Genomic DNA, 19,300 nt, shown 5'->3' on the forward strand with positions numbered 1-19,300 from the left:
CGCAGAAGGTAGATAGATACTGGCTATTTCTACGTCGATCAGTTCTATTACTAGTAGCACAAATACCTACTAGGTACATATTTGTAGGGAGACGCAACGACGGGCAAACGGGTCATTGCCAATAAGTAATACCCAATGATATCGTCGGGCGATCAAGAGTGGCGAGGAGAAGCCTAAAACGGAATTCTAGAACAAAAACCCAAACCTTCCGCACGCCCTGTGCCCTTGTCGTATTAGTACGAGCACACCAGTGCTTATGACTCTTTAAATTCTCATGAGCATTTCCACACTTACCTAGCACTCAAAGAAAAGGGTGGATATCGAATAACGCTGCGTCTGCGTCTGCGCCTCCTTTTTGTAAGCAAGCCACACATCAAGACACATACTCGTTCGCTCAAAGTGCACGCTCGACATAAACCAAAAGTGGGGAAGGTTCTGCTGGGGATTTGTCTCAGGCACTCAGGAGGCAATACGAGAATATTCAACAACAAGTGAAAATCTAAGTCAGTCTTGGGAGACGGTCAAAGGACTAAACCCGGTTCAACGCACCGGGGAAGAGAGAGAGGGAGAGGGAGAAAAATCCAGGGCTCGTAACCATAAAAACACCCAAAAAGAACCATGTCGCTCACGAGCTCAAGCCCCGTGTCTTGTGCGCAATCCGCCTCGCTCGCCTCGCACACGCTGTGCATCCTGCCGCTGTCGGCGCGCAATGACGCCTTGACGGCCATCCACGCCGCGCTGACCCAGCACAAGGCCGAGATCCTGGCGGCCAACGCGCGCGACATGGCGCTCGCACAGGAGGCCTCGTCGCAGGGGGAGCTGAGCCAGGCGGTGCTGAAGCGGCTCGATTTGGGCCGCAAGGGCAAGTACGAGGACATGTTGAAGGGGATCCTGGACGTGCGCGACCTCCCGGACCCCGTCGGCAACGTGGACTTGCGGACGAGGCTGGACCGCGGCCTGGAGCTCGAGAGGGTTTCGTGCCCGATTGGCGTCTTGCTCATCATCTTCGAGGCCCGGCCCGAGGTCATCGCAAACATCTCCGCCCTGGCCATCAAGTCCGGCAACGCGGCCATCCTCAAGGGCGGCAAGGAAAGTGCCGCGAGTTTCGAGGCCATCGCCAGAGTCATCGGCGACGCTCTGGCCAGTACCCAAGTCCCCGTGGCGGCGATCCAGCTGGTCAAGACTCGCGACGTGATCGACGATCTTCTCGGCCTAGATCGGTACATTGACCTCGTTATCCCCAGAGGGGGTAACGAACTGGTCAGATACGTCAAGAGCCACACGAAGATTCCCGTCCTAGGCCATGCCGATGGTCTGTGCGCCGTGTACCTGCACAAGGATGCCGAAAAGGACCTGGCCGTCAAGGTGGTAGTCGACTCCAAGTGCGACTACCCAGCGGCGTGCAACGCGGCAGAGACGCTACTGGTGCACGAGGCGGTGTTGAAGACAGTGCTGCCCAGCGTGGTGGAAGAGCTACAGAAGAAGGGCGTGAGGTTACGCTGCGACGAACAAAGCAAGAAAGCACTGACCGAAGTGCTGAGTCCCGCGAACGCAGCCCTGCTGCAAGATGCGACTGAGTCGGACTTCACGACCGAGTTCCTCGACCTGATCATGGCTGTCAAGACCGTGCCCGCCGGCACGTCTTCCTCCACCACTTTGCCGAACGGACACGGCTCTGGCGACGTGCAAGACGAAGCAAACGACGCATCACTTCTCCGCGCCATCGCGCACATCAACACACACTCGTCGCACCACACCGACGCCATCATCACACGCTCCTCCGCCACCGCCGAGAAATTCATGTCCGCCGTCGACTCGGCCGGCGTGTACTGGAACGCCTCGACCCGCTTCGCGGACGGCATGCGGTACGGATTCGGCACCGAGGTCGGCATCAGCACGAACAAGATCCATTCGAGAGGACCCGTCGGTCTGGAAGGTTTGACGATCTACAAGTACAAGCTCCGGGGAACGGGTCAGGGCGCGGGTGAGTATGGTGAAGGCGAAGGACAGAGGAGGTATCTGCACGAGAAGATCGAGATATGACAACGATGCAAAAGGGGAGGCGTCGATGATGAGATGGGAAGAAGGGAACAAGGATATCCCAGTGGTCACTACTGTACTGACTAACGGTTTACACGAGCTGGCGTTGTCACTGTCACAACTCCAATAAAAAAGTTGGACTGAATACCAATGAAAAAGAATCAAAAATGCACAAGAACCGAATTGAAAAGGTCGTCTTTCGTTTTGAAATCAATTGCATTGGAATTTTTGTCTTGCGTCCCCCTAGTCTGGAAAATTTGACAGCGACCATGTGAGGTAGAATCTTTTCGTCCCCTCATAGCCTCAGGCGGCTCGCACGAACCTTTTTGTCTCTGCTTGAAGGAGGACGCTGGACAAATCGAGACGATCGAGCAGCTCGCTTATTGGAATTTCGTTCTTTGCTCCGATTTCGTAGAGTCCCATCTTCATCGTCCCATCAGGTGCGCTCGAAGAAAGTTTCGTGACCTTCCCGTCATCCACTCATCGGCCCCGGAATCCTACTCGACGAAGCCCACCATGACAACCACCACCAGCAGACTGCCAACACGGAGGCCACGTCTACACCTTGAAACCCTTGGACCGTCTCCTGCCTCTGGCCTTCTCGAACTTCCTGCCCTTGCTCTCGACATATGGCTTCTTGTGTTTGTGCGGCCCAAAGCCGAAATGCTTGACGGCCTCTCGGGCATTCTTGGGTCCCCGCAGGAGCACCACATTACTTCCAGTAGGGTGTCTCAGAGCGAGTTGGTCGAGAGTAAGGCACTCACCGCCGGCCTTCTCAATTCGGGCGCGGGCAGTCGCAGTGAACCGCAGCGCGGCGATGTGTAGTTCAGGCACGGTGAGCAGGCGGTTGTCATCGGTGACGGTGCCAATGACGGCAATGGTCTTGTCCTTGTATGCCTTTTGCGCCGTCTCGGTCGAAACCTTGCTGGCGATGCGGGAGATGGACATGGGAGGGCGGTTGATGCGGGACATGAACAGGCGCTTGAGCACGACCTTGTTGAAGTTGGAATCGGTTCGGCCTGTGATTGTCTGTCAATGATGGCTCACCTCTTCAGATTGCTCAGTCTTTCAACTTACGGGCCAGGAAGCGGTAAAGCTTCACCAAGAGCTTGAGGTAGACATTGTCGCTCTTGGGCGCCTTTCGGTGGCTTGCCTTGACGTGATGGCGATCGAGGTCGATACCTGGAAACAGATGTCAGTCGTACAATGAAGCAGAAACCACTGCTGAATGGTACATACCCATGATCGCTGGCTGTGGTGGATTTTGTTGAACGAGAAAGGGTCGGCGACGTCCTCAGAAGGTCAATCTGTAAATTTGGTCGACGTGAGAAACTAGCGGGTGCGAACGCTGTGCGGCGTGCCAAGATTTCTGCACGCTAAACTATTTCGGCACTCAAAAGCCTTTGCATAGATCACGTGACATAGGGAGCATACAGTATCAATGCCAATAAGTCAAGAACTGTTGTGGCCAGCCTTACTATTCGAGTTCGACTGCTATTCTTCAATCACACCGGCTCGCCACGAAGTTGGTAATGACTACGTCGTCATGATAAAGGCGAACTTCCGGAAAAAATTTCAGCGGGTCAAGACTATCGTTATAAGAGCGACCAATTCAATATTCAATTCGATCTACTCAGAAAAATGATGCTCAAACTTCAAGTCCATCAGAGACCAAAGTCATAAGCTTGTCTTAATACTCCAGAAAATGCCTCGCCCCAGGTCTCTCTAATTCGGTTTCCCTCGACCTTTTGACACCGTAAATTTCGCCATGCCCCCCATTTATGTGGAATATACAGCAGCCCTTACAAAAGCGGCGCAGGTCTTCTCTTCTGTGAGAGTAAGAACGATCGATGATGGTATCATTTCATTCCCTTCCCTTCACACAGGCGATATTTTGTCCCGGGCTTCACTTGGTTTCGAGTCGGTCGGTGGAGAGATGTATAGCGGTTTCTGACGGTTTGTGGGGGTTGAAAGTGCCATATATCTTAGTTTGACTTTGACACTTTCAAACAGGGTCTCCATTTTCCTTTTCTGGAGCCAGAGCCACCAAGAAATCTCTTGTAACCTCAAAGCTGAGCCAGCTGCTTGCCATGCTCGGAGCGACCTTGAGCAGATTAGGCATAATACCCTTGTAAAGCCCAAGAACGCCCTCCTGTGCGATGATAGTTCTGACGGCATCCCATATTGATTTGTATTGATATCCCATTCCGCTCATGGCGTTGATTTGGAAGCGCCTCCGGAGGACATCAAACGGATATGTGCAAGTCTGCGCGACTGCTCCCGCGATGGCGCCTGCGGCAAGTTTTCGATACCAGACAGGGTTTTTCTCACCTGGTTCCGTGAAATATTTCCTGACTGATTCGTAGACCATGAAGTTGAGGCCAACGTAGGGAGCGACACCGGCAACGGTGGGAATGATGCCTCGGTAGAGACCCAGAATACCGCCCTCAGTTTTGTACATCATAACCATGACCTGCCACATGCCTGGCAACTTCCCTTCGTGCTTTCCAAGCGCGGCGAATGAAGCTGACTGGATAGACAAGCGGGTTCGAACAATATCTAGAGGGTAGGTGAATGTGACAGAGGTGATACCGGCGAGACCACCGCAGATGAGTCGGCGAATGGGGTCGAGATCGGCGCCAGGTGAAGGTTCAGCGAAGCGCTTATAGATGTTATAGCTGCCGAACTGCACAGCCGAGTAGGGTATTATGCGTATGCAATTCGTACCGTTCCCCCTCATGAAACCCCTCCAGCCCTCATCCGTATACATCTTTTTAAGAGCTTTGGCAATGGACATCTTATATTCGTTACGACCGGCGCTTTGGACCTGGTACAAAATCTTTAAGCGTTCTAACGGCGAGACAACGGTGCGGGAGACAGCGCCTGCCACGCCACCGGCACAGAAAGCGGCTGTGAAGGGTGTCGAGAAAAACTCTCGTAGCGAGAGGACGAAATCAGATGTCGCCATGGTAGTAGGATTCTATATAGGTTAGGGCCGGGCTCATTCGATCTTTGGACGCGACAGCACTGACCTCCGGTATACTTGGTAGGTCCCGTAGAGAGGTCGAGCTCTGGTCGACGTTACCGTTGACAGTAACAGGGTCCTTCTCTCCGAGACGCATGACTCTGATGGGAGGTTGACGAGGGAAGCGGGGAATTCAGTGTCAACCGAGACGGTTGCAGGCGTGCAGGCGTCACAGCAAGTAGAATTCTGGGGTCGAAGGCGGCTGTGGCGTCCATGGAAAATTCTTCACGGGGTTCGGGTGGTGTAAGAGAACATCCTGTGTCCGTGAAGCGTCTCTTCCCACCAGCTCCAGACAGATGTCGTGTAGAGTTCAAGAACAATGCTTCACCACGAAGCAAGCTTGTTGTATCATCCACTCGAGCTGATAGGGTTGAAGAAGAGCGATATGGGGGGATCGGAAACGGGACAAGTCGGCAAAGAGGATCGCGCGATTAGAAAGGGAAGTTGATCGAGTGGAGAAGTCGAGGTGGGAAAGACTCTGTCAACCAGGTGAATCTAAGAACGTGGAAAAGGTAAAATGAAGGAATAGAAGCAAGAGACGTGTGGTAACAGCATATGCCAGCTCGTAGAGTGATAAAGTCTGTCCTCCCCTGTACAAATCGCAGGCGAGTAGACCAGCGTGACCCTTCCAGGCCTCTGACAGCGGCTTTCCATGATGACTTAGCCGTGGCAGTGACTGGCTGGGCTATGCCAAGCTCAATTTTCTGTTTTCAGTTTAGCCCCGTTTGATCTAAAAATGAGGCAAACGCAAACGCAGCTCCATCTGTCAAACAACTTCTGCCTTCTTTCCTCCAGTTTCCATCCATCCGATCCTCCCTTCTGCCTTGTCCATCATCTGTTGCATTCACTCTGCCAACCAGAGATTGTATTAACAGTCATTCGCGGCTAGAGTTCAGACGCTTGGTGACCAGCGCGAAACAACATCGACCACGATCGAGCAGCTTGCCACCTGGCCCCTTTCACCTTTCCATCGTGACCATGTCTCGATCTGGCACTACCCTGTATGTCACGGGTTTTGGTCATGGCACCCGCGCCCGTGATCTTGCCTATGAGTTCGAACACTATGGTCGTCTGGTTAGATGTGACATTCCTGCCCCCAGAACTGCATCAAGCCGTCTGTAAGTACTGAACACCGACCCCTGCCGCTGACGCAAATTGACACCTGAGCAGCTTCGCCTTCGTCGAATACGAGAGTCGTCGCGATGCTGACGACGCCTATCACGAGATGCATAACAAGCGAATTGGTCGTGATGACGTCTTGAAGATTGAGGTATGGAAGGACAACTCTCACTCTCACCGCCTTGCCAAACACATTATCTGACTACTCAACTTGTAGTGGGCCCGCACCCCCCCTTCTGCTACCTGGCGCTACGAAGCTGGTCGAGGCCGTCGTGAGCGCTCTCCTCCACGCCGCTCAGCTCGTTCTCCCTCTCCTCGACGCCGCGACTATTCTCCTCGCAAGGACGATCGCCGCGACCGCGACCGAGATCGGGAAAGAGACCGGGACCGAGACTACGATGACCGACGCCGCTCGCGCAGCCCTGCGGACCGTGAGCGCGATCGAGACCGCGACCGGGAGATGAAAGATGACCGAGACCGACGCGACGATGACCGTGACGTTGCTGCAAATGGCGATGACCGGAAAGGTATGATGGAACTCGACACAGATGCAGCCTGGATTTGATCTGCTGACACCCGTATCAGCTGTGGATTCCCCTCCTCCGGCCCACGATGAACTCGATACCGCGGAATGAGAAGGCAGCGTGATGTGCCACCACCCACCTGGTGCCAAGTCCAGCGTGCTTTATTGCAAACGAACAAACAAGCAGAATCCTTGAGATGGGCAAGATCACAACCTCCTGTGATCATAAAGGGCAAGAATGTGCTAGGTTTCCTTCAGATTTTTTCTCGCCCTTGACATTGTTATGATGATTCAATTGCAGAGCTTGCATGACCTGAGAGTCTCAGGCATAGCAGTGAGCGGTGGTTCAAATTGACTTGACACGGGATTAGATCGACTTCGAGCGAACGGTGCGGGCTCAATTCTGTACAACAGCTGACTTATCGGTCGTCAACCGTTGTCCTCGGTAGCCTACGAAGTATTCGATCGAGGCGTCGATACGGAAAATCGGACGATACCTATCTTGACACCATGTGCCGCCGTTCCCCCCTTTCCTATTCCTCTTCGAAACGTTACAGCAGCTCTAGCCATCAGACTCGTTCCTTTTCGTCCGCGGCGATGCAGCGCCTCCTCGGCCTCGCTTTCTCTCGTCCCCGCCTCCGCCGTCGTAATTCCCATTCTCGCAATTCCACCACGTATCCCCTTGCGCAATTCCTCCATCCTACCCTTCCGCCTCATCCGCACGATCCATCTCCTACGAACTCGCTCTTCGGCGTTCCAACACTACAACATCGTCGGCACGACACGTGTTAACTTCCCCCATGCGCCGTCTTTGTCTTGTCATACAGCCACGATGTTCTGGCTCGTTTCCGTCTCTGCGCCCATATCCGATATCCTATCCCCTTTTCTATATTGTTTTCTACCGGTGGTGGGCTTGTCCCTGTCCTGATGATGATTTTAATCGACGAAGCAGGCACTGCACTCCACTCGGGGAGGTAAGTCTTGTAGCGTCGTCATGGGTAAATTGTCCTTGCGGACGTGGGTTTTATCGTGTAAATACATGAAATCTCAATCGCTCCTGAGTCATTGTGGAGTTTGTTCTGATCCTTGTCACTCCTGTCCATGCAATGTGCATCGCCACCACAGATGGGCTCGTGTTGAATATTCCCAACATTGCACTCTTGCAAGGCAATCCCATCCCGTCCTATCCTTTTTGATCCGATGACCCTGTTGAATCTGATCCCAATATCTCGTGAAATATGGCTTCCGTAACCTCGAGAGAACTACGGCTTGTGCTCGCTCAACATCCAAGTAAGCAGATCTACTTTGGTGACCACCGCCACCGGCTTGAGAGCGCCGCCCTTGTCGCTTGACTCGCGCTCGGTGACGATGGCCGCACTCTGCCACTCGAAGAATCTGTTCAACGCGCTCAGGGGCGTGTCCACGGTGATCTCGACAAAGTGCTTCCGCTTGCCTTTGCCCCTGGGTTTTGCGGCCGACGGCTTCTGCGGCTCCGAGTCTTCGTCCGCGGAGGTGGTCATCAGCTCGGAGAAATCTGTGTGGTCGACGGTGACCTCGCTGATTTTGGAGAAGTCGAACATGACGTCGCTCACGGGGCTCTGTCCCGTGGCCCGCCCGTGGCTTATCCGTGACAGCAGGTTGCCCAAGGTGACGAGGCCGACTAGTCTCCTGGATCCCTTGGGTGCCAGGACAGGGAGTTGGTCGAAGCCCTTTTCGCGCATGACTTCGATGGCGCTGGAGCAGGGACTGTCCGAAGTGACCGTCTGGACGGGTTTGAGGCGCAGGTGGCGTACGCGAGCGCCGTGGAATGTGTCGTCTTGCTTGACGCTCTGGGTTCTCGAGAGTTGGGGTGATGATGGTTCAGGCGGTGGTGTTGGAGGTAAGAGGTTGTTGGCGGCGAGCCAGTCGTCGTCGACGAATTTGCTCAAGTACGAGCGGATGCTATCTGGGAGGATTGTCACGATCACATCGTCCTTCCCAAGCTTGAGATCTCTTGCGGCTTGGATCGTGGCTGCGATGGCAGACCCAGAGCTCCCTCCGACCAGCAGCCCTTCTTCGGAAATGAGACGGCGTGCATAGTGGAAGGAATCTCTGTCGTCCGTCTTGTACCATTTGTCCACGACACTCTGGTCGAGGACGTCCGGGATGAAGTCATAGCCGATCCCCTCGACTTTGTAAGGTTGGTTGGCGTATTCCTCGTTGAGGGACGGCGGGAGAGCGAGTATCGAGCCCTGGGGATCTGCAGCGACGACCTTTATTGACTTGTTGTGCTTGTGTAGACCGCGGGCGAGACCTGTGATTGTGCCACCCGTGCCGGCGCCGGCGACGATGCATGTTATAGTACCATTTGTCTGCTGCCAGACCTCTTCCGCCGTTCCCAGCTCATGCGCCAACGGATTGTCGGGGTTCCCGTACTGGTCCAATATATGGGCATTGGGTATCTCCTTCTCCAACCGTTTGGCAACTCCAATGTGTGATTCAGGGCTGTCGAAGGCGGCTTGTGTGGGGGTGCGGATGATGGTTGCGTTGAGGGCTTTGAGGACGGCGACTTTCTCGGCAGACATCTTTTCCGGGAGGGTGATGATGGTCTTGTAGCCCTTGAGAGCGGCGACGAGGGCGAGTCCGATACCACTATGCAATCACAGATGGTCCATCTTGTTAGCTCCTCCGTTCTGCAAGGTCATTGTTCTTTCGAGTTTTGCCTGGTGCATCCCTTACGTGTTGCCACTGGTAGGCTCGATGAGCGTGTCCCCCGGTTTTATTCTGCCCGACTTCTCGGCCTCTTCAATCATGCGCAGGGCGATCCTATCCTTGACGCTTCCTCCGGCGTTGAAATATTCGCATTTGGCGTAGACGGTGGCTTCGATGCCGAGAGACTGCGGGATCTTGTTCAGGCGCACGAGGGGCGTCTGCCCGATGAGTTCGAGCGCGGACTCGTGCGTGCCTTGGGCGAGCAGCCGGTCGCCGGTGACTGAGGCCATTATTTGTGTTTGGTGGGTGTATGAGGGGGGGGGGGTGGTATTATTGGACTTGTAGGGAGATTGTTGCTTGTAGGGACGTTGTAAGAAACATTCTTCTATTTATGGTGAACTTTTCATACAAAATGAGGTGATGTATGGTATTCGCTGCGGCGGCGGGACCCAATACATAACCGACGGTAGCCGCTGAGGGGTGAATTTCTCTTTCTCCATCATTTTTTTTTGGGTACTCAGTACATAACACAAGTCCTCAAAGACTGGACGACCTACAGTAGGTACTATTGCTTGACCTCCTATATTCCTGACAAAATTCACCCACTGTCCACACCAAGCTGTGACATTAAAGGTTGCAAAGCACGACTTTCGCTATCTTGCCGAGTCAAGGCCACAAGCAACTGTCCTCAAGCTGGGCAATTTTCAGTGACATTGAGTGAGGTGCGCATTGAGCTTCAAGTAGACGCCGTCGCGCATTGACTACTTTGTTCTGCGGCCTCGCGTATGAGGAGGCTGGATTACAAGACGGCTGCTTCCCACGCTCCATTGGCACAAGTACACACTCGAGAGGAAGTATTTCCACGGTCCTGAGCTTGTCCATTGACAAGACAGTCCTTGAACTCGTCAGTCGCTTCGAACTAAAAGGCTGTGATGGCATCCCCCTGTTTCACCAAGGTCTACCGCAAAACCACTTACCCGGCCATTGAGCCCTCAAGACCCGAGTTGTCGACAAAGGACAAGACGGTGGTAGTGGCGGGCGCGGGGGAAGAAAGCCTCGTTGCTGCTGTTGCCCTGTCATTTGCAAAAGCCGGCGGCCGGAAAATCGCACTGATAGGGACCACGGAGGAGACTCTCGAGAAGACAAAGACGGCCATTAATCAATCGTTCCCGGACGTGACGGTCCTGGTGACTCCCGCGAACCTCTCCAAAGCCAACGAAGTCGGCCTTGCGGCACACACCATCCGATCTGATTTGGGGGCCTGGGACGTGTTTGTAAATTGTGCAGGGTATGCTCCCCCCACCCCTTTGTGTGATACGCTTTTCTCTCGGATATTAAGCATCATGCTGACGTTGCCGTGGAGGTACTCGCCAACCGCGACCACCCTCGCCGGAGCGGATGAAGACGACTGGTGGCAAGCGTTTGAGATCAACGTCAAGTTCTCCGCCCATTTCGCAAAGCACTTCCTCCCAAAGTGCCGCGCCAACGCGACGTACATCGACGTCAACGCAGCCGCATGCCACCTGAGAGCCTCGCAATCTCCCAAAAACTCGGCGTATCTGGCCTCCCAGTTGGCGGCGGCAAAGCTCGACGAGTACCTCGCAGAGGAGAACCCCAAACTCCGCGTCTATACGCTCTACCCCGGTGACTCCTCCTCCACCGAAGGCCTCGAACTCCCCGCACACTTCACAGTCTGGCTCGCCAGCCCCGAAGCCGACTTTCTCAAGTCCGGGAGAGTTGTCGGGGCGAATTGGGACGTCGAGGAGCTGGTGGCCCGCAAGGCGGAGATTGAGGCGGATCCGGCGCTGTTCAGAGTCACCATTGGCGGGTGGCCGCCAGCTCAGTAGCAGTCAGTACGAGGTACATTGGGAGATCCTTGACTCTACTCTGTGAGCTCTGTGAGCTCTGGGAGCCCTGTGAGTAGTTGTGTGGTCATGGCCGGGCCACTCGCTCGCCCACTTCCCCTTTTTTGGGAGTCGAATGATTTAAGACGAGTAGTGGCTCTGTACTGTCTCCTAGTCTGGTCTGCTGGCCTGTACGGAGAGCCAGGTCTATGCCTTGCTTGTCATTGCCACGCCCTGGGCTTTGCCATGTATTTTACATACGAGGAGATGAGAGGAGACCAATGAAAAGTCAATAACTAATAGTCCCCAATTTGTCAAATTAGGGTGGTCAACAGGATTTAATTATTATATATATGTATATACACAGATCAACATTTTGATCCCCTGCTTCTGACACAATTTAGGCCTCTCAACTAAACTACGGCCCCCGTGGCGGGATAATCCTCAAAGTCACCATTCCCAAAGAACCTGCGGGTGTCTTCATGAGCCCAGAGATCAAACGCCTCCAGGTCGACGTCGTCTTGAAAAAGATCGAAATTATTTGAGATCTGGGTTTGCACCTTTTTTATTAGCGATGACTGAACGATGAGTGATGAGTACAAGCAGAAGCACAAGCAAAAACCACATAACATGTTGAATCAACGAGCTGACCAACTGAAAAACAATATGTTTGTGCGTGAAAACTTACGAGAGAACCCAACGTTTCCAGTTCCGTTTCCATTTCCATGTCTCCATCATTCCTCGTAGAAGATACTTCCGGGAAGATTGTGATAGGAGCATCTCCTACTCCCACTCCCGCCCCGAGTCCCTGGGCAGGGGCACTGCTATACCTCGCAGCACGTCAGTCGGGACACATCTGAACCACCAAAGAACTCCCGCATCTGCTCTAGGGGAAACACGTACTCGGAGACACTCCCATTTCCAGTCGCAGCAGCGGCGGTACCGGCGTTGGGTCCATGCCACGACGATGTCGCTGTCGTTGTCGCTGTCAACGTCGACTTGGACCTGCGCATAGACCCCAGAATGATCATGACCCTTGTAAGGCGCTCAACCGCCTCTGCGGCAAAGGACGGGGCGCGATCGCTCCACAATCTCGATTTGGTGAGGCCGAGGACCATGGTTAGGAGGTAGTATTCGTTCAGGCCTTTGGCCAGGACGGTAATTCGGGTTTCGGTCATTGACAACACGGATTCCACCATGGAAATGTAGCATTCGGCGAGGTTCGAGGCGGGTGATAAGGGTGTGAAAATGGATCCTGGATTGTTGATCGATCAGATCCATGTAGCAGCGGGTATAGGGATATGTGTGAAACATGGCTCGCAGCTAGGAGTGAGAGACTCGACTTAAACTTACCAAAAACTCCATTCTGCAGGTACAGCTCGTGGCAGATGGCCATGGCGGCGTGGAACTGGCGGTTGTCACAGACCGAGCGGTGTATAATACCCAGGTCCACGAGCAACCTGAAAGAATTGAGGATACTCGTCGCGGCCTCGAGCCTCGCTCGACGTGAATGGCCGAATCGGTTGGGCTGCGTGCTGCGATTGGCATTCGCAAAGGGCATATGCAGCAATACCAGCTGCTGCTGGAGTAACATGTCCAACATGTACTTGATGTAGAAGGCTCTTTGGGTGCTCCAGTCATCACGCCTCGTAGGCGCGCTGGCCCAGTCTGTTGGAATCGTTGTGAGTGCCTTGGTGATGTCCTCGTCCAAGGAGATCGCCTCGTCGAAGAGCACCTCTAACGGTTTGTGATGACTGTTGTTGACCAGGGCGCAAATCCGCAGTCGTGGACCTATCGAGCGATAAGCCAGTGTTTGGAAAGACGTGTCTGTGAGAGCATCCAATGCACTCGGAGTTGGAGGTTCTTGTACCGACTCGGAAATGGCGTCGTCGTCGATATTCAAAGGAGGTTTGGAGGTGAAATCCTCCTCGCGCAGGCTCGGCGGCATCCCTCGTTCTATGGTCGCTTGCAGATCGAGCTCGACAACGGTGGCCCAGAGCCGACGACGCATCTCGCGGTGGAAAACGGAAATGTGGGCTCGACTGTCCGGTTCCCTGTGGTATCCGGCCGCCATGGCCGATCGTAACAGGGCGCCTGTCGTCGTCCAGGTTTCGTTTGCTTGTATGTGGTTTGCTCGCTTTGCGATGACCAGAAGACACTGAGTTGCCAACATAGTCAGATGGCGAGAGGGCGCTCTTGTGGTCTCTCGCGACACCCATGATTCGCAAGCTTGGATCCATGCTGTGGCGGTTTCGCGCGAGATAGCATCTTTAGCTCGGATTCGGAGTTCGCAGTCCAGAATCTCGCGGCAACTTAGCGCTGTTGTCATTGCCAGCAAGAACTGAATTGCAGAGATTGTCCGTGTGCTCTGTGGGTTGGTCCAATGCTTGTGGTACTCGTCGATGAAAGACGGGATGTGGAAAACACGGTGCGTGGTTTCAAACCGAGTCAAATACAGGTTGATCAACCCATCAGCCAATTCTCGAGCAGGAATCAGACTCTTGATTTCAGAATCGCATGGTGCGTCCGCTGCGCCGCCACTGTGTCGACTTTCCAATTTGTGCCCGTTGGCTTTCAAGACCTGAATCTCGTCTCGCAGCATGTTGATGCTGGGGCACTGCGCTTTGAGGCGCTGGATGTACGGTCGAAGCTGATCAAACTGGTTTGGCACAATGACAAAACAGAGGGGTTTAGCATGAGCTCGCCGAGTAGGAGTGATTTTGTGAGGAAAGAGATACCTGCTGATACCAATTACGGTGGTAACTATGCCCGTAAAACCGGGTGAGAAGATCCTCGCCTTTGTAGATGGTCATCTCTTGGAGCGGCAGCTGCTCAGCCTGCTCTACTTCTCGCGTTGGTCCGTGGGATGACTGCGCGGGCGAGGGCAATGTCGCCCTTGTTTCCATGTTTTGAAAACGCCTCGAAAGACTCTCTTGAGTAGCGGTATCCGACGCAGTCGAGTCACTGACGGTACTCACCCGAGCTGCGCGTCTTCCTGCGCCGACAGGAGTCGGAACCAGGTGGTTTTCACGGTATACACAGCCTTCTGGGTACCCGCTCTTTCTGCACCTCTCGCAAGCGGGAAATTCACGACCGCATTTTAATTTCCGTTGGTGGCAGGCGATGCAAGCCAGAGCTGGACGCCGCCGTTTCTTGGCCTTTGTCACTATTGTCGAGTGCGGTGTTGTTGATGCTGCGACACCTTGGTGTTCCATGATCTTTGGAGGCAAGGTGTCACTACCCCCCGAAGGCTTGCTTCACTATCGAATAATCGTCAATGGTATGCAGGGGAAGTTATGGTCCCGTGGGGAGGTGGCAGAGCAAAGTTCAGTCCAACGCTATCGCACGAGGAGAGGTCGTTCGTGAAACGTTGGAGAGGAAGTCGAGGAGATTGATTCAGTCCAGGCACGGATCCTTTGTCTCTCTCACACAACGTGTGGAAACTGTGGCATTCCAACGACGTGTGCTTCAAGGTGACAGACGCACATCGACCACATGCTCTCCTGCCGCAGTTCGATCGTGACTCAGAGAACAGGAGGATGTTGTGGTAGAGAAACGAAACCTTGTCGGCTTATTCGGACATTTCCTGCAATTGTCCGAAATTGCCGAGCCACGAACAAGGCTGCGGCGTTCAGGAGCAAGGCTGACCGGGCCGGGCGGTCCTCACTTGCACCACTAACAAACAACAGCTTTAACCAGGGATTTTTCTTGGTCTGGGAGAATTCTGTCTACAGACTATTAAATGTCGCCGATGACTTTGTGGAGTAGACTTCCTCAATATCATCGTTTCTTGATGCGAAAGTCGTATTTCACCTCCCACTTGACATCGCTCTGCAGACCACGCCCACCCCGTCCCTTCTGTGCCTCTGAACCCGCAGGCTCGAACCGAATAATCAGGTCATCTTTGACAGCGTATACAGAGTCACGATCAAGATACGCATCGTCGCTGGGGAACACTTGTGTCACGAGCCGACGGTGGGATTCGCTCTCGACCATGAAATGAATGTGTGCGGCCCGGAACGGCGAACGGTCCATCAGCTTCAGAATATCGCCTGCAGGCCCGTCATACGGCACCGGGTAGGGAACCGGTTTGATGCAGTAGAAGCCGTACCGACCGTCGTGGTCTGAAGTGAATATCCCACGCATGTTTCCGTCAGGTTGCTCTGGATCCTGTTGATCGTACAATCCATTGGCCGCGCATTCCCACACGTTCAGTTTCGCGCCTGTGTGGTATATCGTTGGTTCTAACGTCCAAACAGCGATGGCCTTCGTGGTTGATGACTTACCAGCAATGGGCTTGTCGCTATCGGCGTCAAGAATCTGGCCGTGACACCAAGTAACTTCGCCGCCGAGGTACTTCTGGATGATGCTGTCGCCGTTCTCATAGGCAGGCGCGTCAGCTCGATAAAAAGGACCCAGGATGCAAGAATTGGTAGACGCCTCTTCTGCGAGGATCCTGTGCGTGATTTCGTCCACTAGACTTTTTGAGAGGTCAGACAACGTCCTGAAAAGAGAGGTCGCACACCATGATGCTGTGAGGTTGCTTACGCTTCCACGCCGAGACAATCGGATATGAGCAGTGTCTCATTTCGTTTCGCATCACTCATGCGTCCCGAGCGGTTGAGAGCGTCCAGTCCGATATACAGCTCTTCGGTTGTGAGATTGACCTCCCGACACACGGCATGGAGGTGACGGATCAGCGATGTTAAGATCTCCTTGGCCCGTGCGGGAGCAGCGGGGCCAAAGGAAGCAAGAACTGACGCAGTGAACGGCGCATCCTGGGATAACGCCATGGTGCAACAGAGAACGACGACCGAGGGTAATGAAGGAGCACCGGGGGGTAGAGGCTCAATGTGGAGAAAAGCTGGGTTGAGATTCTGCGGAGAAAACTCACAACTGGGGTTGTGACTTTCTTTTAAACAATCCGGGGAGCTCTTTGGCTTCGTAAGCGGAATTGCAGTGGATTCGTATGGTAGAACACTGCCTCAAGAGGAGCCCAGCATGCTTGCTGTCGAGACCGATCTCAGCTCGGTGGTCGAAATATTTGCAATTCTCCGACCTCATGTCTTCGGGAGATGCGGGAGCACTTTGAAAAGACCGAGATCGAGTCGGAAGGTTGAGGCCGAATTTTGAGTCCGCCATCTCGGCCTCAAACAGTCAACAATCCGAGACATCAGCAAGCAAAACATGTAGTCGGCATTCTCAGTTGGAATCACGAAAGGATTGTTCTTTCAAGTCTTGCCATCCACTCGAATTCGCCACCATCTTTCCACAACCGGAGCACCCTGTTGCTTAGGAAGTTCTGCACCCGCGTCTTTACGACCTTGTTGCCCAAGCACATCGAGATAGGTGCAACGACATCTCAACCCAAGTCGAGATGTCCACCGCCAACAAGCCAGAGACTACAAAGCCGGTCATAGTCGTTGTCCCTGCCTCATTCTCTCCACCAAGTCTATACAGTGGACTGGAGAGAGCGTTGAACAGCCACGGCTATGAGACTGTCGTGGTTGATCTCCATTCGGTTGGCGATCGCAGTCCACTTCCAGCCGCCACAATGGCCGATGACGCAGAGTACATCAGGTCTCTCGCGACAAAGGTGGCTGACCAAGGCAAGGAAATTGTGCTGGTCATGCATTCATATGGAGGTATATGCGGGACCGAGAGTACCAAGGGTGTGACGAAGGCTGAACGCACACCGTCCAAAATGAAAGGAGGCATCGTGAGGCTGTTCTATATCAGCTCCCCAGTGCCGGGAGTGGGGGGTTCAATTGCCACGCAGATGGGTGACAACATGCCTGAATTCATCAGAGTCGAAGTGAGTGTCTCACGATCTGTCAGACTAGGATAGGTGTTCCTAACTCTGTGTTGCAGGGCGATTACATGTTGACTGAAGCAGTGGGTTGTGCTCGAACGAATTTCTCGGATCTTCCTCTCGCAAAGGGAGTCGAGTTGGCCAAAACAATGCTCCCGCACTCGACGGTCAGCTTCACAGGCCTACTCACTCATCCGGGCTATCAGAATATTCCGGTGTCGTACCTGGTGTGCAAGGAAGACCAGGCAGTGCCAATGCAGGTTCAAGAGTCTATAATCAACCGCATCGAGGAGGAGAGCGGTCAAAAGGTTGATGTGCACACTTGTCAAGCAGGACACTTTCCCACTCTTAGCTGCACTGAAGAGGTTGCCCGAGCTATCAGGTGCGCAGTCGGAGACACTCTGTGAAAGACTGTTCCTCTTGCTAGGACAGAAACAAAACAATATCGTGAATACAGAGTTTCCGCCGTATTCATCTTGTCTGTTGCTGAGTGGTGACATGCTTTCGAGAGTTTTGACCCTTCACCAAACCTCAAAATGGTGATGGAGTCCCTCGGTAGATCAACAAAATTCTTGTTTCGCCAGAGAAGGATGCAGAGCTATAGAACTTGTCGCATTGCCAGATGGTGTACTCCGAGACATACAACGGTTTTGCTTTGACTCGGCCGATGGGTCGAGGGGCTCACGAGACGTTATTCGGTTTTTCGATGATCGGTATTTTCATGTTGCCTGTGAAATGTCCGAGCTGTTCTGGTCGGCTTTATCCGCTGGTCTCGATGCACCCCTGTGGCAGCCGAGTCAGAGGCCGAGGACGAGGCTTTTTGAGATATGAACATTCGGCGACAGCGATTCAGTCGAAGCTGCGGAGACGTAGCAACCGGGATGCCCCTGGACGGCCATAGAATCTCGTAATATAAAGTTGCGGTCCTCATCAAACCGTCGACACAAAGCTTTGGCTAAATGAGATCATAAAACAAGAGGAGTTGTCAAATCACCTCCAACATGTCCGGGAAGCATATCATCATCATCGGCGCGGGCCCCTCCGGTCTCACTCTTGCCGCGCTCCTCCAACACCACTCCATCCCTTTCACTCTTTATGAGCGCGAACCGAACATCAGTTCTCGATTCCAGGGAGGATCACTCGACCTGCACCCCGACTCAGGCCAACGTGCTCTTCAGGTCGCTGGACTCGAAACTTGCTTCAAGAAATATGCCAGGTATCACGACCAGGACTACAGATTCATGGACAAACACGCCAAAGACTGGCTCTTCCACCAGGCGCCTCCTGACGCCGAGGGTCGCCCTGAGATCGACCGTTCGGAGTTGAGAAAGATCCTGATCGATGCCGTTGACGCCCAGAATCTCAAGTGGGATCACCATGTTTCCAAAATTGTCCGAAACGCCGACGGAAGATATGAGGTCCATTTCGTGAACCACAGTACCTCTGCGATTGGCGATCTGATTGTTGGTGCCGATGGGACATGGTCGAAGGTGCGATCGTTGTTGACGAGCACAAAGCCAGTATATACAGGTCTCACGGTAATTGACTGTCGCATCTCAAATTTGGACCAGAAATTCCCCGAGCTGGGCAAATTTATTGGTCGAGGCACTGTGTTTGCCCTCAGTGACGGCAAGGGCATTTTCATGCAGCGCAATGGAGACGAGAGCCTTCGCGTCTATCCCTGTTTGAAGGTGCCAGAGAAGTGGGCGGCTGAAAGCGGTATCGACTGGACAGACCCCAAGACAGCCACGACGATGCTCTTGGAGAGCGTGTACAGCGACTGGGATGAGCGCCTAAAAGAAGTGATCCGTTGTTTGGACCCCAAGTGGACCCCGAGGGCTCAGTACAGGATGCCCTTAGGAATGCACTATGAGACTCAACCGGGGCTGACCCTGATCGGAGATTCCATGCACGTCATGTCGTGGTTTGCTGGTGAAGGGGCAAACCTTGCCATGCTAGACGCCTTGGACCTTTTCCTCTGCATTCGAGCAAACCCGGGCGACTTGGAATCAGCAGTGCGCAAGTATGAGGAGCGAGTTATGGGGCGGGCGGACAGCACCAACAAAATGTCGCAAGATCTTTTGGTTGAAGCCATGGCGGACGACTCTCCTCGGGCATATGTTGAATCGATGGCCAAGGCAATGGACGTCTGGTTTGCCGATGGGCGTTTGCTAGAGGAAGTCGAGTTGTGAAGCGATGATCACCGGTCACCGGATATTGAATGAGTATATAGCGATGGTCCATCG

At 53.7% G+C, this 19,300-nt stretch overlaps 10 protein-coding genes across 10 annotated transcripts; 5 read left to right on the forward strand and 5 right to left on the reverse strand.

The window, feature by feature from the left end:
- Positions 1 to 618: 618 nt before the first annotated feature.
- Positions 619 to 2,043, forward strand: AYO21_05892 (glutamate-5-semialdehyde dehydrogenase; the record flags this gene model as incomplete). The annotated part of the gene is made up of 1 exon (XM_022655859.1): positions 619 to 2,043. One exon carries the CDS (start codon positions 619 to 621, stop codon positions 2,041 to 2,043), a length of 1,425 nt encoding a protein of 474 aa, XP_022511779.1.
- Positions 2,044 to 2,598: 555 nt separating this feature from the next.
- Positions 2,599 to 3,283, reverse strand: AYO21_05893 (60S ribosomal protein L18-A; the record flags this gene model as incomplete). Its single annotated transcript, XM_022655860.1, has 3 exons — positions 2,599 to 3,059; positions 3,118 to 3,222; positions 3,280 to 3,283. 3 exons carry the CDS (start codon positions 3,281 to 3,283, stop codon positions 2,599 to 2,601), a joined length of 570 nt encoding a protein of 189 aa, XP_022511780.1.
- A 762-nt stretch (positions 3,284 to 4,045) lies between these two features.
- Positions 4,046 to 5,008, reverse strand: AYO21_05894 (hypothetical protein; the record flags this gene model as incomplete). The annotated part of the gene is made up of 1 exon (XM_022655861.1): positions 4,046 to 5,008. One exon carries the CDS (start codon positions 5,006 to 5,008, stop codon positions 4,046 to 4,048), a length of 963 nt encoding a protein of 320 aa, XP_022511781.1.
- A 1,035-nt stretch (positions 5,009 to 6,043) lies between these two features.
- Positions 6,044 to 6,819, forward strand: AYO21_05895 (hypothetical protein; the record flags this gene model as incomplete). The annotated part of the gene is made up of 4 exons (XM_022655862.1): positions 6,044 to 6,183; positions 6,236 to 6,335; positions 6,402 to 6,711; positions 6,770 to 6,819. The coding sequence occupies 4 exons, from the start codon at positions 6,044 to 6,046 to the stop codon at positions 6,817 to 6,819; spliced, it is 600 nt and encodes a 199-aa protein (XP_022511782.1).
- A 1,150-nt stretch (positions 6,820 to 7,969) lies between these two features.
- On the reverse strand, positions 7,970 to 9,688 carry AYO21_05896 (cystathionine beta-synthase; the record flags this gene model as incomplete). Its single annotated transcript, XM_022655863.1, has 2 exons — positions 7,970 to 9,338; positions 9,426 to 9,688. 2 exons carry the CDS (start codon positions 9,686 to 9,688, stop codon positions 7,970 to 7,972), a joined length of 1,632 nt encoding a protein of 543 aa, XP_022511783.1.
- Positions 9,689 to 10,330: 642 nt separating this feature from the next.
- Positions 10,331 to 11,787, forward strand: AYO21_05897 (hypothetical protein; the record flags this gene model as incomplete). The annotated part of the gene is made up of 4 exons (XM_022655864.1): positions 10,331 to 10,686; positions 10,738 to 11,241; positions 11,293 to 11,314; positions 11,647 to 11,787. 4 exons carry the CDS (start codon positions 10,331 to 10,333, stop codon positions 11,785 to 11,787), a joined length of 1,023 nt encoding a protein of 340 aa, XP_022511784.1.
- A 279-nt stretch (positions 11,788 to 12,066) lies between these two features.
- On the reverse strand, positions 12,067 to 14,148 carry AYO21_05898 (hypothetical protein; the record flags this gene model as incomplete). The annotated part of the gene is made up of 3 exons (XM_022655865.1): positions 12,067 to 12,497; positions 12,596 to 13,901; positions 13,981 to 14,148. 3 exons carry the CDS (start codon positions 14,146 to 14,148, stop codon positions 12,067 to 12,069), a joined length of 1,905 nt encoding a protein of 634 aa, XP_022511785.1.
- Positions 14,149 to 15,022: 874 nt separating this feature from the next.
- On the reverse strand, positions 15,023 to 16,035 carry AYO21_05899 (hypothetical protein; the record flags this gene model as incomplete). Its single annotated transcript, XM_022655866.1, has 3 exons — positions 15,023 to 15,465; positions 15,529 to 15,722; positions 15,791 to 16,035. 3 exons carry the CDS (start codon positions 16,033 to 16,035, stop codon positions 15,023 to 15,025), a joined length of 882 nt encoding a protein of 293 aa, XP_022511786.1.
- Positions 16,036 to 16,619: 584 nt separating this feature from the next.
- On the forward strand, positions 16,620 to 17,461 carry AYO21_05900 (hypothetical protein; the record flags this gene model as incomplete). Its single annotated transcript, XM_022655867.1, has 2 exons — positions 16,620 to 17,057; positions 17,114 to 17,461. The coding sequence occupies 2 exons, from the start codon at positions 16,620 to 16,622 to the stop codon at positions 17,459 to 17,461; spliced, it is 786 nt and encodes a 261-aa protein (XP_022511787.1).
- Positions 17,462 to 18,055: 594 nt separating this feature from the next.
- Positions 18,056 to 19,246, forward strand: AYO21_05901 (hypothetical protein; the record flags this gene model as incomplete). The annotated part of the gene is made up of 1 exon (XM_022655868.1): positions 18,056 to 19,246. One exon carries the CDS (start codon positions 18,056 to 18,058, stop codon positions 19,244 to 19,246), a length of 1,191 nt encoding a protein of 396 aa, XP_022511788.1.
- Positions 19,247 to 19,300: the final 54 nt, after the last annotated feature.

The sequence above is a fragment of the Fonsecaea monophora genome, assembly GCF_001642475.1.
Source record: "Fonsecaea monophora strain CBS 269.37 chromosome Unknown Scaff39, whole genome shotgun sequence".
NCBI classification, from domain to species: domain Eukaryota; kingdom Fungi; phylum Ascomycota; class Eurotiomycetes; order Chaetothyriales; family Herpotrichiellaceae; genus Fonsecaea; species Fonsecaea monophora.